The sequence below is a fragment of the Triticum dicoccoides genome, chromosome 4B (assembly GCF_002162155.2).
Source record: "Triticum dicoccoides isolate Atlit2015 ecotype Zavitan chromosome 4B, WEW_v2.0, whole genome shotgun sequence".
Lineage (NCBI taxonomy): Eukaryota > Viridiplantae > Streptophyta > Magnoliopsida > Poales > Poaceae > Triticum > Triticum dicoccoides.
In genome coordinates, this window is record NC_041387.1 from 893,390 (window position 1) to 908,849 (window position 15,460).

The window sequence follows — 15,460 nt, forward strand, 5'->3', positions numbered from 1 at the left end:
GTGTCCTCCTAATTTTCTTTAAAAATAATGGTGGCTCATATGTTACTCTTAAGCCATGTGATGTGACATGGAAGACAATTTTGTTATGACTCATCGTGGATAGAAACGCATCACAGAGCAGAGGTGACTGGATTGTGCAACTGATTTTGATTTTCCTATTGATTTCCCTTGTCATCAAACTCCACACAATATTTATTCCATTTGATCTACTCCCCTCTCTCCCTTATAAGGCGATAATGTCGGCGATTGTTTGCCCCTCCCTCCGTTGACGAACCTTCTCTGTTCGCCCCCTCGGCGGCATGAAGTAAAAATGGATCCGATGCCTCAACTTTGATATGTAGACGGGATTTGTCATATGTGTTTTTAAGAGCATCTTCAATAGAAAATGCAAATTTGGAGATGCAAGACAGATGATGCAAAAATTTAGGGACGAAAAACAGGAGATGCAAACGCCGTGCTCAACTTCCCCAACTAGGCGCACGCGGCACGTCTACGAGGCCGAGACGAGGCGCCAGGGCCAGGGCTCGTCGTCGGCGGCGAGGCAGCAGAATCAGTAGCAGCAGCAGGGGCAGAGCGGGGTGATCGAGTTCGAGTACCTGGATGACGACGTGCTGCAGTCCATGCTCCACGACCACGACAAGGGCAACAAGTAGTACATCATCCACCCATCCATGCATGCACACCTAGGTACTCGATTACCGGCCCGGTCGGATACATCTTGGAGGCTTCGTTGGTTGATATGCATGCACAACATTACACGTAAGTAGGGCTGCTAAGTGAGCTGAGATCGAGATCGATGGATGGAATCAATATGCAATATGCATGTCATGGATCGCCGCCGGTCCCGTACGATTCCGGCCCCGGCCCCGGCCCCGGCCCAGAGAAAGAAAGAAAGAAAGAAAGAAAAAAGCATCAACAAACAGTCGACCATCCAGAAAGAAAGAAAGAAAGAAAGAAAGAGGGCACTCGATCCGTCCATTCATCACGATTCAGCAGGGGCTGCGATGGATGCAACCATGCATGATGATGAACCTTCTCGGAATCTGCCTGCCTGCTTTCAATCCGGCCGTCACCACCACTTCACCAACACATATGTACACAGCACACCTCTGCTGCTGGTAGATCACCATTCCATTACTTATGCGCTGAAATGAACATTCAGAAGCATGTCATGTGTAACTGTACAAAATCTCAATCTCCTACTAGCTTAATCACATGTCTACATTAATTACTCAGCGTACTCTATCGATTGAACCTACATTTTAAATTAAATACCAACAAAATATACACACCCTGTTCATCGCCAAAATTATTATTAAAGGTAACTAATGATTTATTCTACTGCGTGCCATTGTGATAACACGTATGCACTCATTATTTATATGTGTCAAGAAGACAGTGTCGAAGAAGTTTTGAGAGAAAAAAATCGTCACACAAATCTCGATTGTTTTATTTAAGCTCCCTTTTCAAACTTATGTGTTTAAATTAAATTTCATGTTTCAAAAATAACAACAATATCGGCATTGGTGGGCCTTTGTTGTTATTGTGCATTCAGTTTTTTCATTAATTGTTTCATATGTTGTATGCAAACGGTGCAAACATGAAATTTAACGGGAACACTTATACAGCAGCAGAATAATTATCAATGTCAGGGCCTAATACTTTAACGGGAACACTCCTTTCGCAAACTGGAGATGGCTAAACGCATATGGGCCTTGATCGATGAGGAGTCAATGAAGCATGCCATCGCCAATAACTTCTCAAATGCTAAGCAGTGGGGTTTTCTGCCTAAAGAGACCCTATTGCATGTTGACTTCATATTCACAATCATGCATATGACGGGGTTCAACCTTCTTTTCAGAAATAAAATTATGACTTTGTCAAAGTTTTTGTGGCACTTTGGGCAATATGGTGGTATGAGAGAAAAGTGTCCCATGAGATGTGTACCAGGAAGAGCCCACTCTCTACAATGGCCTTCATACAAAAAAACAAACCTCGTTGACCACACACGGAGTCGGGAGACTGGAGCACCTGAGAAGAAGAAGCTACCTATGAGGCGGAGAAGCTCGAAGGCACTCCTGGGTGAAGTCGAAGCAAAGCATGATCAAAACCAACGTGAATGTAGCTATTCCACGTTCAGTATCAGAAGACGCAACAACATGAGTTTGACAGTATGGGCATGGGGTTTAGCTATTTCATGCAATGAAGTTCTATCTTTGGTGCTTGATCTTCACTTAAATCATGTGCATTTGTTGTCAAATTGTTGGATAGAGGTGCAGGATATCAACTTGGGCTACGTCTATGCATAAAGTGCAATTGTGAAGTGGGTTGTGACGAAGAAGAGACACTTTCCTATAGTAGAGTTCTAGAGGAAGTAAATCAAATTCTGAAGGTCGTGATCTTTGGAAACCTTTTGTTGTTAATATAGATCCTCCCAACTATTCTCGACTTGTGGTCATCTAAGGCCATGCATTTGTCTTAAGCCATTTGCATACAGCATATGAATCAGTTAATAAAAAAACTGAATGCACAATATTTCAATCATATAGATTAATTGTCATGCATATTTGTAACTAGCAATGCTAAATAGTAAATACAAAGCATGATTGATGCAATTTTGATATTACATACATAGTATACATCCATTGTCGGTTGATTAATTCCCCATGTGAAATGAAATGCATATTTGATCATGGAAATCGGGATAAAATGAGTAGTAGAAAAGATTAAAAAAATCCCTTATCTACTCAGTTAAACCTAAAAGTGCAAATATATCCTCTAAATTACCCTATTTCCTTAACTTGCACCTAACATAGACAAGCATACCCTAAAAACACTCATCGACATATTTATCAGAAAATAAGCTTTAGAGATCATTGTGAAGATATTTAATTATATACAAATAGATTATAATGCATATATATAAATACACTATATTAATCTTTGAAACAAATTAATATATCAATGCAAACAAATGTATACTTTATCATTACATCTTGATAATGAGTTAATCAAATAATTTTAAAGATGACATTTCAAAAGGGAGATAATTCACATAATTTTTGTTGTAAACAGTGGAATTGTTGAAAATAATAAACTTATAATTGTATCTTATTATGTTTGTGCTTTGTAGTCGTATATGTTTAGTGTAATAAAAAACTATACTAGTAAAATATAAATTGTTCATGTAATACATTTTAAAAACCCAAAAGATTTCTTTCTCGTGATAACCAATTGGCGTTACTTCTGAATATATATAATAAAAAAGGGACCCAATGATGCTCAAACTTTGAATAAGGACCCCGATAAATCTAAAAAAGGCTTGTTGTTTCCCTAATTTGTATATGAGATTATGTTAACAAACTTATTAGCTCAAGTATTGAAGGTAGTATAACGAGAAAAATGATTCCGGTGTAAACATTTTTGTACTCGTTGAATCTTTTTCCCGGTTATGCTGCAACTCACTTCTGTTTAAATAAATTGAAATTTATGACGAACATTCGAAGTTTTTATTATGCAACAATCCATAATACTTAAACAAAAGTTAAGATTATCCAAAAATAAAATTTTAAAACACAATAAGGTTATGAATTCTAGGATTGTGTGCCCTCTTAGACTATGAATGTGTTCAACATTTTTGTTCTTATCCTAAGAATTCCAGTTTTTATTATATTTTCACCGTTGAAAGTGGTCGACTACAATGAAAATTATGTTGCATAGTTTTATCCTTTTCATGGTGCATACGCAATTATAGATTGAGCGTCCATCGCCATTTTTGTGCCACCTTTGAGATGAAGGGCTTTTAGTGGCGTGTTGAAGTACTAGTGGTCCAAAACTTTGAGACAGGGGTGGTGTAGGTGCTCATGAACTATGGTACATGCTAGGGGTTATCGTTACATTGAACTCGGATGCCCGTCATGCAAGATGACTCTCTTGGAGTGTGAGTTGTTTCTACGAGATCCTTTCCCTCGGGAAGGAGGAATTCAAAGCTATCGATATCAGCAACACTATGTTCATCATGCGGATCATCATCAGCAGCACCATCATCAACGTCATCCATATCCAACCCTAGCTTTAAATCTATTAACTATTACCTCAAATCCTTTGCTGAGAGGACTTTCTAGTGTTGATTACTATATGTAGTTGATGCTTAGAAGTTTTATTAGTGAAATATTTATGTGCTCCAGTTATTAGGGAATGACTTTCATTCTCTCTCTATCTTCTGTCGTGGTCAGGCTTTGAGTCTTACTCAACTTCATACCTTGCAACACAGGCAAGAACCCTTTCTTTGACTGATCCATTTTGAACTTCTTCAAAATTTTGTCAAGGTATGTGTGAGGGAGTCCTGGATTATGGGGTCCTCGGGAAACCGGCCTATGTGACATGGACCGGACTAACGGGCCGTGGAGATACAAGAACAGAAGACCTCCTCCCATGTCCGGATGGGACTCTCCTTTGCTTGGACGACAAGCTTGGCGTCCAGATGAATAGTTTCCTTCCTCTATAAAACGACTTTGCACACTCCTAGTCCCCTCTGGTGCCTTTATAAACCGGAGAGTTTAGTCCGTAGTCCAAAAACACAATCATACACGCTAGACATCTAGGGTTTAGCCATCACGATCTCGAGGTAGATCAACTCTTGTAACCCCTATATTCATCATAGTCAATCAAGCAGGAAGTAGGATATTACCTCCATTAAGAGGGCTCGAACCTGGGTAAACATCGTGTCCCCTGCCTCCTTGTTACCTTCAATCCTTAGACGCACAGTTCGGGACCCCCTACCTGAGATCTGCCGGTTTTGACACCGACGTTGGTGCTTTCATTGAGAGTTCCTCTATGCCGTCGACAGAAGGATTGATGGCCCGCCTTGTCATTAAAGACAGCATCACTTCTGGAGAGGCCCTGGTTTCAGGGGAAACTCTCCAACTCGGCAGCTTCGTTATGGGCGCTCGCCCGGCCATTGAGCCAAAAGCAGCCCAACTCATCGTCAAAAATTGCCTCCGCATCGGCCCTGAATACTCCGACGCGTTGGATCTGGCAAATGTTTCAGCCTTAAACGAACTGCTAGATCGCATCCCCCCCTGGGGGTCGCAACCGACTACGGTCGGATTGGGCTTCAACCTGATCCAAGAGAAATCAGATCTCCGCCGATCACCCATCACGTGGCAATCGTGGAGGAACAAGCCGACGATGATTCTTCTCCCACGTTGAGGACAAAGTATGTTCGGGTTTCCGAACCCGAAGAGCCGGAGCCTCGTCTTCTGAAAGACACTTCTTGTCCTCCGAACTTGGAATCAGGCGCTGAGCCTAAAAACACACCGGATGATCCGGAGCCCAGACCTTTAACCTCAAAAATTCTTCGGAATCCGGACTCCTCAGCGGGTCGGGGTTCAGATTCGATCCCACCCACCCACCACAAACAATATTCCCCAAGCAACTCCGGTCCTCCGGACATATGCGACTTAATGTATGTGCGGCAGCAGCCCCAGGAAACAGTCCACCACTTTTGGGCTAGATTCCTGCTTGTTAAAAATAAGATCAAGGACTGTAGCGACGATGACACAATCTCAGTATTTTGCAACAATTGCATAGATGAAGGGATACTGAATGCCTACTAGAGAAGAAAAAGGACAAGCACAAGCCCAAATGGGAGGGTCCCTTCATCATAGATGAAGTTCTCACTGGAGGAGCCTATCGCTCGTTCAACGCTTCGGATAATCGTTTAGATCCAAACCCATGGAACGCGGCTCGGCTCCGCAGATTCTACGCCTAAATCCACACTTGTAACCTTTTTCATTTTTTCTCCCTCTCACCCCTCTTTTCTCTTTTGTTTTTTTACTAGTGTTCGGATCAACCGCACACTCAGGGGATATACATCATCAAATGTACATACCCATCATCACCTGGGGGCTTCTTTTTACAGAAGCTTATTATGATTATTATTTTTCGAAGCGTTAAGCTCATCGTATATATGTGTTGTCTACTCATATGTGTCCTGTCTTCGCCATTATATGCACCTTTATGACTTAAGTTTTTGCCAAGCTGGGTTGCCTGGCTCCTGTGCTTATGCCCTACGTCCCCGCTTGTTCGGCTAGGGCATAAAGGGAGTTCCTCTGCGATTGTTACAGCCGGGTTATCGGGATGTGTACCTCCGACGGGTGAAGCCGAAAGCTAGCGTTCTTAAGGGAAAGATTGGTCAGCGGACAAGAGATGAACTACCCACGTTGCAATACACGCCCCCAAATTATAAAGTGTACTGTGATCTCTCCATCACAGTTTATGTATGCGCAAAAACGCATGCTGGCCCAGGGAAACGAACCCTTAACGGAACTATTCGCTCTGGAAGATGTTTCTTACGATCAAATGTAATATAACATAACTCCCCGAATACAACTTGTCTGTTCAAGCAACTATGACCTGACTGCCTAGTTTCCGAACATACCTTGGTGTTTACCAATGGTTTAAAATATCCGGAAACACTCCAAACCTCAGGTTATGGAGGTCGAAGCATGAAGTCTGCCATGACAATCGTTTTATAATTTGGCTGGAGAAAAGTTTGTTGATAAAGTACATTATTACTTAGACTCAAAAACTTCTTCTTCCTCTAGATCCTCTAGTAGGTTGTCTAGTTTACAATCCTGTTGAGAAAACCTAGCTGATGTTTTCACTTGGTCGTACACTAAGCTAACAAGAATTTCTTGTCCATCTGGTCCCCGAGGTCTGACCCGGGGCATATGATTCGGATCAAGCTTGGTATACTGCGTTTTCACCATGGCCTAGGCTTCTCGAGCGCCTTCCCGACATGCGGATATCTTTCATAGCTCGAAGCGGCGACGAGCTCCCTTGAATAAATTCGCAAGCTCATCTATACTAACGAACTCCCACTTAAATCAACATCCCTCAAATTGTCTATGTGATATGTGGTCCAAATCAACTAACTCATGTCTGATCATCACGTGAAATGGGATAGTCTTCAATGGTGAACATCTCTATGTTGATCATATCTACTATATGACTCACGTTCGACCTTTTGGTCTCCAGTGTTCCGAGACCATGTCTGTACATGATGGAAATATGCACTAGAGCAATAATAAAGTTGTTACTTTATATTTCCTTATTCATGATAAAAGTTTATTATTCATGCTACAATTGTATTGATCGGAAACTTAAATACATGTGTGAATACATAAACAAACACCGTGTCCCTAGTAAGCCTCTACTAGACAAGCTCGTTGATCAAAGATGGTTAAGGTTTCCTAACCATGGACATGTGTTTTCATTTAATAATGGGATCACATCATTAAGAGAATGATGTGATGGACAAGACCCATCCGTTAGCTTAGTATTATGATCGTTCAATTTTATTGCTATTGTTTTCTTCATGTCAAACACATATTTCTTTGATTATGAGATTATGCAACTCCCGGATACCGGATGAATACCTTGTGTGCTATCAAACGTCACAACGTAGCTGGAAGATCATAAAGATGCTCTACAGGTATCTTCGAAGACGTTTGTTGAGTTGGCATAGATTGAGATTATGATTTGTCACTCCGAGTATCGGAGAGGTATCTCTGGGCCCTCTCGGTAATCCACTCATAAGCTTGCAAGCAAATGACTAAGGAGTTATTGACCGGAGAGATGTCTTGGTCATGTCTACATAGTTCTCGAACCCTTAGGATCCACACGCTTAAAGTTCGTTGACGCTATAATAGTATTGGGATTGCCTTAAGTAATACCACAGTTTTGGTAGAGGAGAGGAGGGTTTAAATCCAAGAGCGCAATAGGGATGTTAAGAAGGGATTCCCAGAATGGAACCAAAGGCTTTTTTGAAATCAAGCTTTAGGAGCATAGTAATAGTTTACGCGCATCGCAACAACTGTGAAGGTCTGCTCTATAAATAAAGTTTTCCGCAATATTTCTTCCCTTTATGAAGCCTCTTTGATTGCCATGAACGATTAACAAGGAGGGGGTGTTTTTTTCAGTTATGAAAGCAGTGACATCACTTTCGAGTAGAGTAATTGTGTGTTAGGTTGGCCATATTGGGGGTAACATAAGTGCTATCATGCACTTGTGACTCACAAACATGCTTATCTGGCAAAGAATTAAAGAAGAGAGGGAGAGAGAGAGTTATAATAACATAGGTAGATACCATATCATAATTAATGTTATGTTATATGTGTCATGCATGACAATAAATAAGACCACATATGATACTACTAACCTATAATACTATGCACTATAGATATAGTATCAAACAGTAGTATCATATGCTTGTGTATGATGCTCCGCACTATGACCAGCCTTAAAAGACTTGTCTTAACTAGCAGACAAACATTTGAGGTCTGCTTGCTTTTGGAACGCAATTAGTGAGTTGACTCACTCACACTTTCAACCTTGCTTCACTGGCGATGCATTGCCCGCATGTTGTACACCTCTCCCTTACGTTTGCACATATCACCCCAAATGTTTGAAACGCAATCAGTCAAGTGAATTGCGATTAGTTGCAGTTCGACGAAAATCCACTGAATTTGAAAACAACATACTACAGATGATCCCATTTCAAATTTGACACAGTGACAGCACAATACAAGCATCAGGAGAGCAAGCCTACTTCCATGGTAAATGTGATGCCACTCAGATGCTCTTCTTGTTTTTTAGGTCGCGGAAGCAGGAAGCGAGCGAGAGCGGCGTTTTGGCACCTAGGTGCATATGCACCCATTGTCGAATACACATTTCAAAAAGTTAACAAATTTGGAAGAAAAGTCTTACGTGTATATCCGGACATTTTATGTGCGTTCACAAGGTTTCGGTGGAAAACGACGTTTTTTGTGGCTTGTGTAAAAAAGATAAAGAAATGCCTCGTGAATAGTTAGAATGAAGCATCAGAAATTGTCTTTTTTACACAAGCCACAAAAAACGCCGTTTTTCACTGAAACCTTGTGCACGCACATAAAATGTCCGGATATACACGCGGGGTTTTTGTTCCGAATTTTTCAACATCTCGAAATGTGTATTTCGACATTGGGTGCATATGCACCTAGGAGCCAAAGGCAATTAATAGCATTTTATAGCTAAACCGAAGAAATACGATCATCTTGAGGATTCCCATCTTTCGTTAAGCCCCTTAGCAACACTCATCAATAAATCAAAGCACCCATTGACGCATCTTGAGGATAGAAACGCATCACAGAGTAGAGGTGACGGAATAGTGCAACTGATTTTGATTTCCCTTTGTTTCTCGCTTAATGGGTTTAATGAGTGAATTGACTGTCATTTTCAGAACCTTGCTTGCTGACTTCACCGGTGATGAATGAACTGGTACTACACCGGTGTTCTCCAACAGATGCATAAAAATTCCGCGTCCTAAAATAGTTTCAGCGCATCATTGTAGCACTTTTAGTGCGCCGGACCCAACATTGCTTTAGCAGAAGCCCAAAAGCGTGCATTCAAAAAAAAACACAGTGTAAATTGTGAAGCGCGCCCAATCCAAAGCCCAAAATATGCTGCACGCGATAGCGTTTTTCAGCGCGCATCCAAAAACTTTTAAAAAACTTTTAGCACTACAGCTTCTGCTGGAGCTGTTCGGCGCAAAAAAAAAAATTTTTAGTGCGCGGAGCTCTTTTTGAGCGCCTGATGGAGATGCTCTGAATGAACCTCTACGTTTGCACACATCACACACCAACTTATTACTTGGTTGAAATTCAATGAAAATTTAGTGAAGATGAAAATAACATACTTCCATACATATAATCCCATTTTAAATTTGACACATCATCACAACTTCACAAGAGCAAAAGCCAGCTCGTGGTCACCACACACACACGGACACACGGGCGATGTCAGTCACACGCTCTTCTTGTTGTTGAGGAGCTCGGCGAAGCAGGAGGCGAAAGCTTCCATGGCGTCCGGCGGCAGCACCACGCCGACCTCGACGCCGCCCAGGCCGTCGGGGCTCTCGGCCAGGGACACCGTGCCGGGGGTCATCTCGGTGGACACCATGTCCACCCTGCACGGCTTCCCCCACCCGAAGTCCGTGCCCTCGTACACGCCGTGCCGCGGCGACCCGCCCACCGACATGGGCCGCTGCGGCAGCACCGACATCACCTGACCCAGCCAACCCTCCGCGCCCTCCAGCACGCCCCGCTCCATCTCCCTGATCGCCGCCCCGATGGCCGCAGCAGCCACCGCCACGCCGCCCGCGTCGTCGGTCGTCATCAGGTCCGACGTCGCGGCCTCCACGAAGCACGGCCGCAGGCAGTTGCCGAAGTACTCGGCCGGGAGCGGCGGCGACAGCCTCGACCGGCACTCCGCCGAGAACAGCATGTGGCTGCGCGCCGCGCCTTCGACGCCCGCGGACCGGCTCCGCAGCAGGCACACCCACGCCAGCGCCGACGCCGCCACGAACGACGACATGTGCGGTGCGCCCTGCGCCGCGGCCGCGTCCTTGATCCCGTCGATCTGGTCGCGCGTCAGCGCGAAGGACGCGATCACCGGAGACGGAGGCGGAGGCCCCTGCGCTTGCGGGGGCGGAGGCCCCTGCGCTTGCGGGGGCGGAGGCGGAGGTCCGGACGCGAGGCGGCTCATCCCGGCGAGCGTCTTGCCGAGCAGGTCGTCGGGGTCGGCGACGAGGGAGCGGTCGAGCACGGGCGGCGGCGGCACGGCTTCGGAATGATCGGCACCGTCGAGGGGCGCCCTGAGGCGGCACGCGGCGGCCCAGGTCCGGACGAAGAGCGTGGCGGAGGCGTCGTCGCAGGCGGCGTGGTGGACGGAGACGCCGACGCAGACCCCGCGGCCGGGGAACACGGTGGCCTGCAGGGCGGCGAGCGCGAAAGCCCCGTCCTTTCCGGGCGGGGGCAGCGCGGGCACGAGCGGGCGCAACAGGCTCAGGTCCCGGGGCCCGGCGGCGACGAACCGGTCGAAGTCGTCCGGGGCCGTGGACTCGGCGAGGACGAAGTGGAGCGCGTCGTGGGCGGTGGAGTAGGAGAGGCGGCGGGCGGCGGGGCTGATGGTGCCGGCGAGCGGGGGGAAGCGGGCGAGCGCGTGCGGCAGGGAGGCGGCGAGCAGCGGGAGCGCGGCGGACGGGTTCGCGTGGCGGTAGAAGAAGAGGCGCTGGACGGGGCCGGTGAAGAGCCAGGCGGCGTCGAAGAAGGTGATGGGGAGGTCCGCGGAGGGGCAGGGCGGCGCCGGCGGCACGCGGAGGCGGTCCAGCACGCGCACTCCCGCCGCTTCCGCCATGGATCTCTTTTTTGGATTGGATGGTTGCTCGATCTGATCTACATTCTACAATGGCTCCTCTCTCTCACTGCCCACCTACCACTACCACTGTCACAATGCTCTGCTTTGCTCTTCCCTCGTAAAGAAAAGAAATGCTCTGCTTTGCTCTGTTCCAGCTGCTTGCTTGCTTTGCTGGGCTGTGGCTTACAGGTGGGGTAGGTTTGGCACTAATGATTGAGCTTTTCCTAGTTGTTGATTAGGCACTAATGATGAATGTCAAAGATCCATGAATCCATTCCATCTTCAAGCATCTGCTTATTGTCTAATGATGATATCCTGCACTTCATCTTCACAGCAGAGGTGATGCCAAAATATGAGTGTTGAAATATTAGGCAAGTTAATGAGTAATTTCAGTAAATAATTCATGACTAAACACAACTACTAGCATGCATGTACCAAACATATTATACCTAGTACGAAACAACATAAACATCATCGTCCAACATGCAATAGAAAACACATAGTAAAAGATTGGATCAGATTATGGCGCACGTACTAATCATTTGTAGGTGCCTCCATTGCTGTTGGTACGATGTTGTTGCTAATGATGTTGGTCACCTTTGATGCAAACGGCACTGGACACGACGATGAGTAGCGTCACCTGACTTGGAAGGAAGACAACACGTGGTGACGGACGACGAGCAGTCGCGCAAAGCGCTCTTCAGAAACCTAATTCACCCTCTCACAGCGCGGGATCACAAGAGCGAGAGATTTTGGAGACCTGCTATCTGGCTTGCCGGTGCAAGATGAAGTTTGGGGTGGAGTAGACTACAGCGTCAACGCGTAGAGAGAGGAGGCAAAACCCTAGTTTGATTTTTTTCGTGTGTTTTTGGCCGCCGCCAGTAAGCAATATATATAGGAGCACCAAAGAAGGCATCGTTGCGATGACGATCTCAAACCGACTTGGTTTCCAGTTTGTAAACTTTTCGGACAAGAAACAATTAACTTGTCTACTTATACATGAAAAAAATAAAACAACAAAAGGAAGATACGTGTGTCGCTTAGTGTTGTGGATAGAACTCACTGTATAAAGAGGTCTCACACGTCCTCAACTTTCACGATGAGACTAAACTTTAAATCATCACTTACCATTTATTCATATGCCTTGTTTGAGGTTTCAAAAATTATACGTGGACCTAGCCCATTGTCTCTAACACTAAGTGTTAATAATTGCTGGCTCCACATATGTCACTCTTAAGCCATGTATGTGACGTTGAAGATAATCTTGTTATGATTCATTGTGAGTTAGCATAGGTGACCGAATCGTCAACTGGTTTTGATTTTTATATTGATTTGTTACAATAGTGCTAATCCAGTGATCGCCACACCTCTAACCACACCTTCCCTTGTCTCTAACTTTACAAATATTTAATCCACTCTCCCCCATTGATAGGCGATAATGGCAACAATTGTTTGCTCCTCCCCTACCTGTGTTGCCACTATGGTGGAATGAGGGGCAGGTGACCCTAGTTCTCTGGTGGGCTGTCATAGGTGTTTTAAGGACACTTTTCTCAGTTGCAAGGACACCGTTTTTGATGTGGGGATGGTATCGCGTCAAAATAATATGCCTCTCCTCTCGTCCTATCTTATCTGTGTCGGTGTCGTGGTCGGCGCCGATGAGCAGGTGGCTTAATCGTCTCCCAGAGCTCCGTATCATGTGAGTCTTGACTCTTGTGTCCGATGGTCGATGCTTGACACTCGCCTAAGTGGCACTGACGTCAGACTTTGGTGCCTTGCGGTGGAGCGCATGGCGGGCAGCAGCTTCTCTCTTCTTTGACCATGTTGAAGGAAGTTGATGATGAGATCTAGCACAGGAAGATCCTCGGCCGACATGCCACAAAGCTGTTACCCAACTGTGACGCCCCCGATTCAGTCGTACACTAATCATGCACGCAAATGTGTACGATCAAGATCAGGGACTCAGGAAAGATATCACAACACAACTCTAAAAATAAAATAAGTCATATAAGCATCATATTACAAGTCAGGGGCCTCGAGGGCTCGAATACAAGTGATCGACATAAACAAGTCAGCGGAAACAACAATATCTGAGTACAGACATAAGTTAAACAAGCTTGCCTTAAGAAGGCTAGCACAAACTGGGATACAGATCGAAAGAGGCGCAGACCTCCTGCCTGGGATCCTCCTAAACTACTCCTGGTCGTCGTCAGCAGGCTGCACGTAGTAGTAGGCACCTCCAGTGTAGTAGTAGTCGTCGACAGTGGCGTCTGGCTCCAGGGCTCCAACATCTGGTTGCGACAACCAGGTAGAATGGAAAGGGAGAAAAGAGGGAGAAAAGCAACCGTGAGTACTCATCGAAAGTACTCGCAAGCAAGGATCTACACTACATATGCATGGGTATATGTGTAAAGAGGCAATATCGGTGGACTGAACTGCAGAATGCCAGAATAAGAGGGGGATAGCTAGTCCTGTCGAAGACTACGCTTCTGGCAGCCTCCGTCTTGTAGCATGTAGAAGAGAGTAGATTGAAGTCCTCCAAGTAGCATCGCATAGCATAATCCTACCCGGTGATCCTCCCCTCGTCACCCTGTGGAAAAGCGATCACCGGGTTGTCTGTGGAACTTGTCTGGATGTGTTTTATTAAGTATCCGGTTCTAGTTGTCATAAGGTCAAGGTACAACTCCGGGTCGTCCTTTTACCGAGGGACACGGCTATTCGAATAGATAAACTTCCCTGCAGGGGTGCACCACATAACCCAACATGCTCGATCCCATTTGGCCGGACACACTTTCCTGGGTCATGCCCGGCCTCGGAAGATCAACGCGTCGCAGCCCCACCTAGGCACAACAGAGAGGTCAACACGCCGGTCTAAATCCTATGCGCGCAGGGGTCTGGGCCCATCGCCCATTGCACACCTGCACGTTGCGAGGGCGGCCGGAAGCAGACCTAGCATCCCTTATACAAGAGTAGGCGTTCTAGTCCAATCCGGCGCGCGCCACTCCTTCGCTGACGTCAAGAAGGCTTCGGCTGATACCACAACGCCGAGTGCCCATAACTGTTCCCGCGTAGTTGGTTAGTGCGTATAGGCCAGTGGCCAGACTCAGATCAAATACCAAGATCTCGTTAAGCGTGTTATTATGAAGCAATCGCGAACGCCGACCAGGGGGAAACATCCGAGAAAGTATCCCCGGTGTTCCGCGTTTTCGGACAGATGAACCAGAGGGGGAAAATTGCGTGTTTGCTATGCTAGGGATGTGTGGCGGATAAACGGGCTACGTATCCGGATTCGTCTCGTCGTTCTAAGCAACTTTCATGTAGAAAACATTTTCATCTGAGTTACGGTTTATTTTCTATTAATTTTTAAAGTTTTAAATCATTTTCTAGAATTAACAGATTATTTTAATTCGAAATTGCATTTATGATGTCAGCATGACATCAGCAGTCAGCTTTGACCTTTGACCAGTCAAGCTGACGGGTGGGTCCCGCTTATCATTGATTGAGACTAACTAATCATGATTAACTAGATTAGTTAGACGATTAGGTTAATAAATCGCAATTAATTAAGTTAATTAACTTAGTTAACTAATTAATTAATTAATTAGTTAATCAATTAAGTTATATTATTATTATTATTATTACTTAATTTTAATCTCTTTTTTTCTAAAACTGTTCTGGGGCGGGCCCCACATGTCAATGGCCCTAGGGGCCTTAGCGGGCACAGGGCGGTGCGGGCGCAGGGGCACGTCCACGAGCGCCCGATAGGGAGCCCGGGCGCTGGCCTCTGGCGAGACCAACAGCGCGGTCACCGGCGCCCACGACGCCGGCCAGGGAAGGCGTCGGAGGTGCGGGACTAAGGCGAGGGGAGCAGGACGGGGTCAGAGCGCCGGAGTTGGCCGCAGGCATGGCGGCGTCGCCGGCGCAGGGTGTGCAGGAGCGGGGCGTCGGGCGCATTCACGATAAGGGGCGAGCAAAGGCGGGAGCGCCGTCGCGCGCGCGCAGTCGACGCGGGCGGCGGGCGACGCACAGGGACGACAGAGGCGAGGGCCGGTGCGGGGCCGCGGTGAGCGCGTGCTGCCCAGAGCGTGAGCTCCGGCACGCGGGCAAGTGCGCGAAGGCGCCACCGTGGGTGCGGCGCGCGAGGGCAGAGGGGAAGAGGCCAGGGGCCTCACCGCGGGGCGTAGGGACCAAGGCAGCGGGTGTCGAGGAGGAGGTCGGAGACGGC

General features: G+C 46.4%; 1 protein-coding gene across 1 annotated transcript; it reads right to left on the reverse strand.

Moving 5' to 3' along the window:
* Nucleotides 1-9,710: 9,710 nt before the first annotated feature.
* LOC119294447 (malonyl-coenzyme:anthocyanin 5-O-glucoside-6'''-O-malonyltransferase-like) lies at nucleotides 9,711-11,317 on the reverse strand. The gene has a single exon (XM_037572616.1). It carries the CDS (start codon nucleotides 11,236-11,238, stop codon nucleotides 9,847-9,849), a length of 1,392 nt encoding a protein of 463 aa, XP_037428513.1. The 5' UTR covers nucleotides 11,239-11,317; the 3' UTR covers nucleotides 9,711-9,846.
* Between the last annotated feature and the right edge of the window lie 4,143 nt (nucleotides 11,318-15,460).

Bases quoted from the DNA above. Each gene is read 5' to 3' on its own strand.
- LOC119294447 (XM_037572616.1), bottom strand. From the start codon at position 11,238: ATGGCGGAAGCGGCGGGAGTGCGCGTGCTGGACCGCCTCCGCGTGCCG.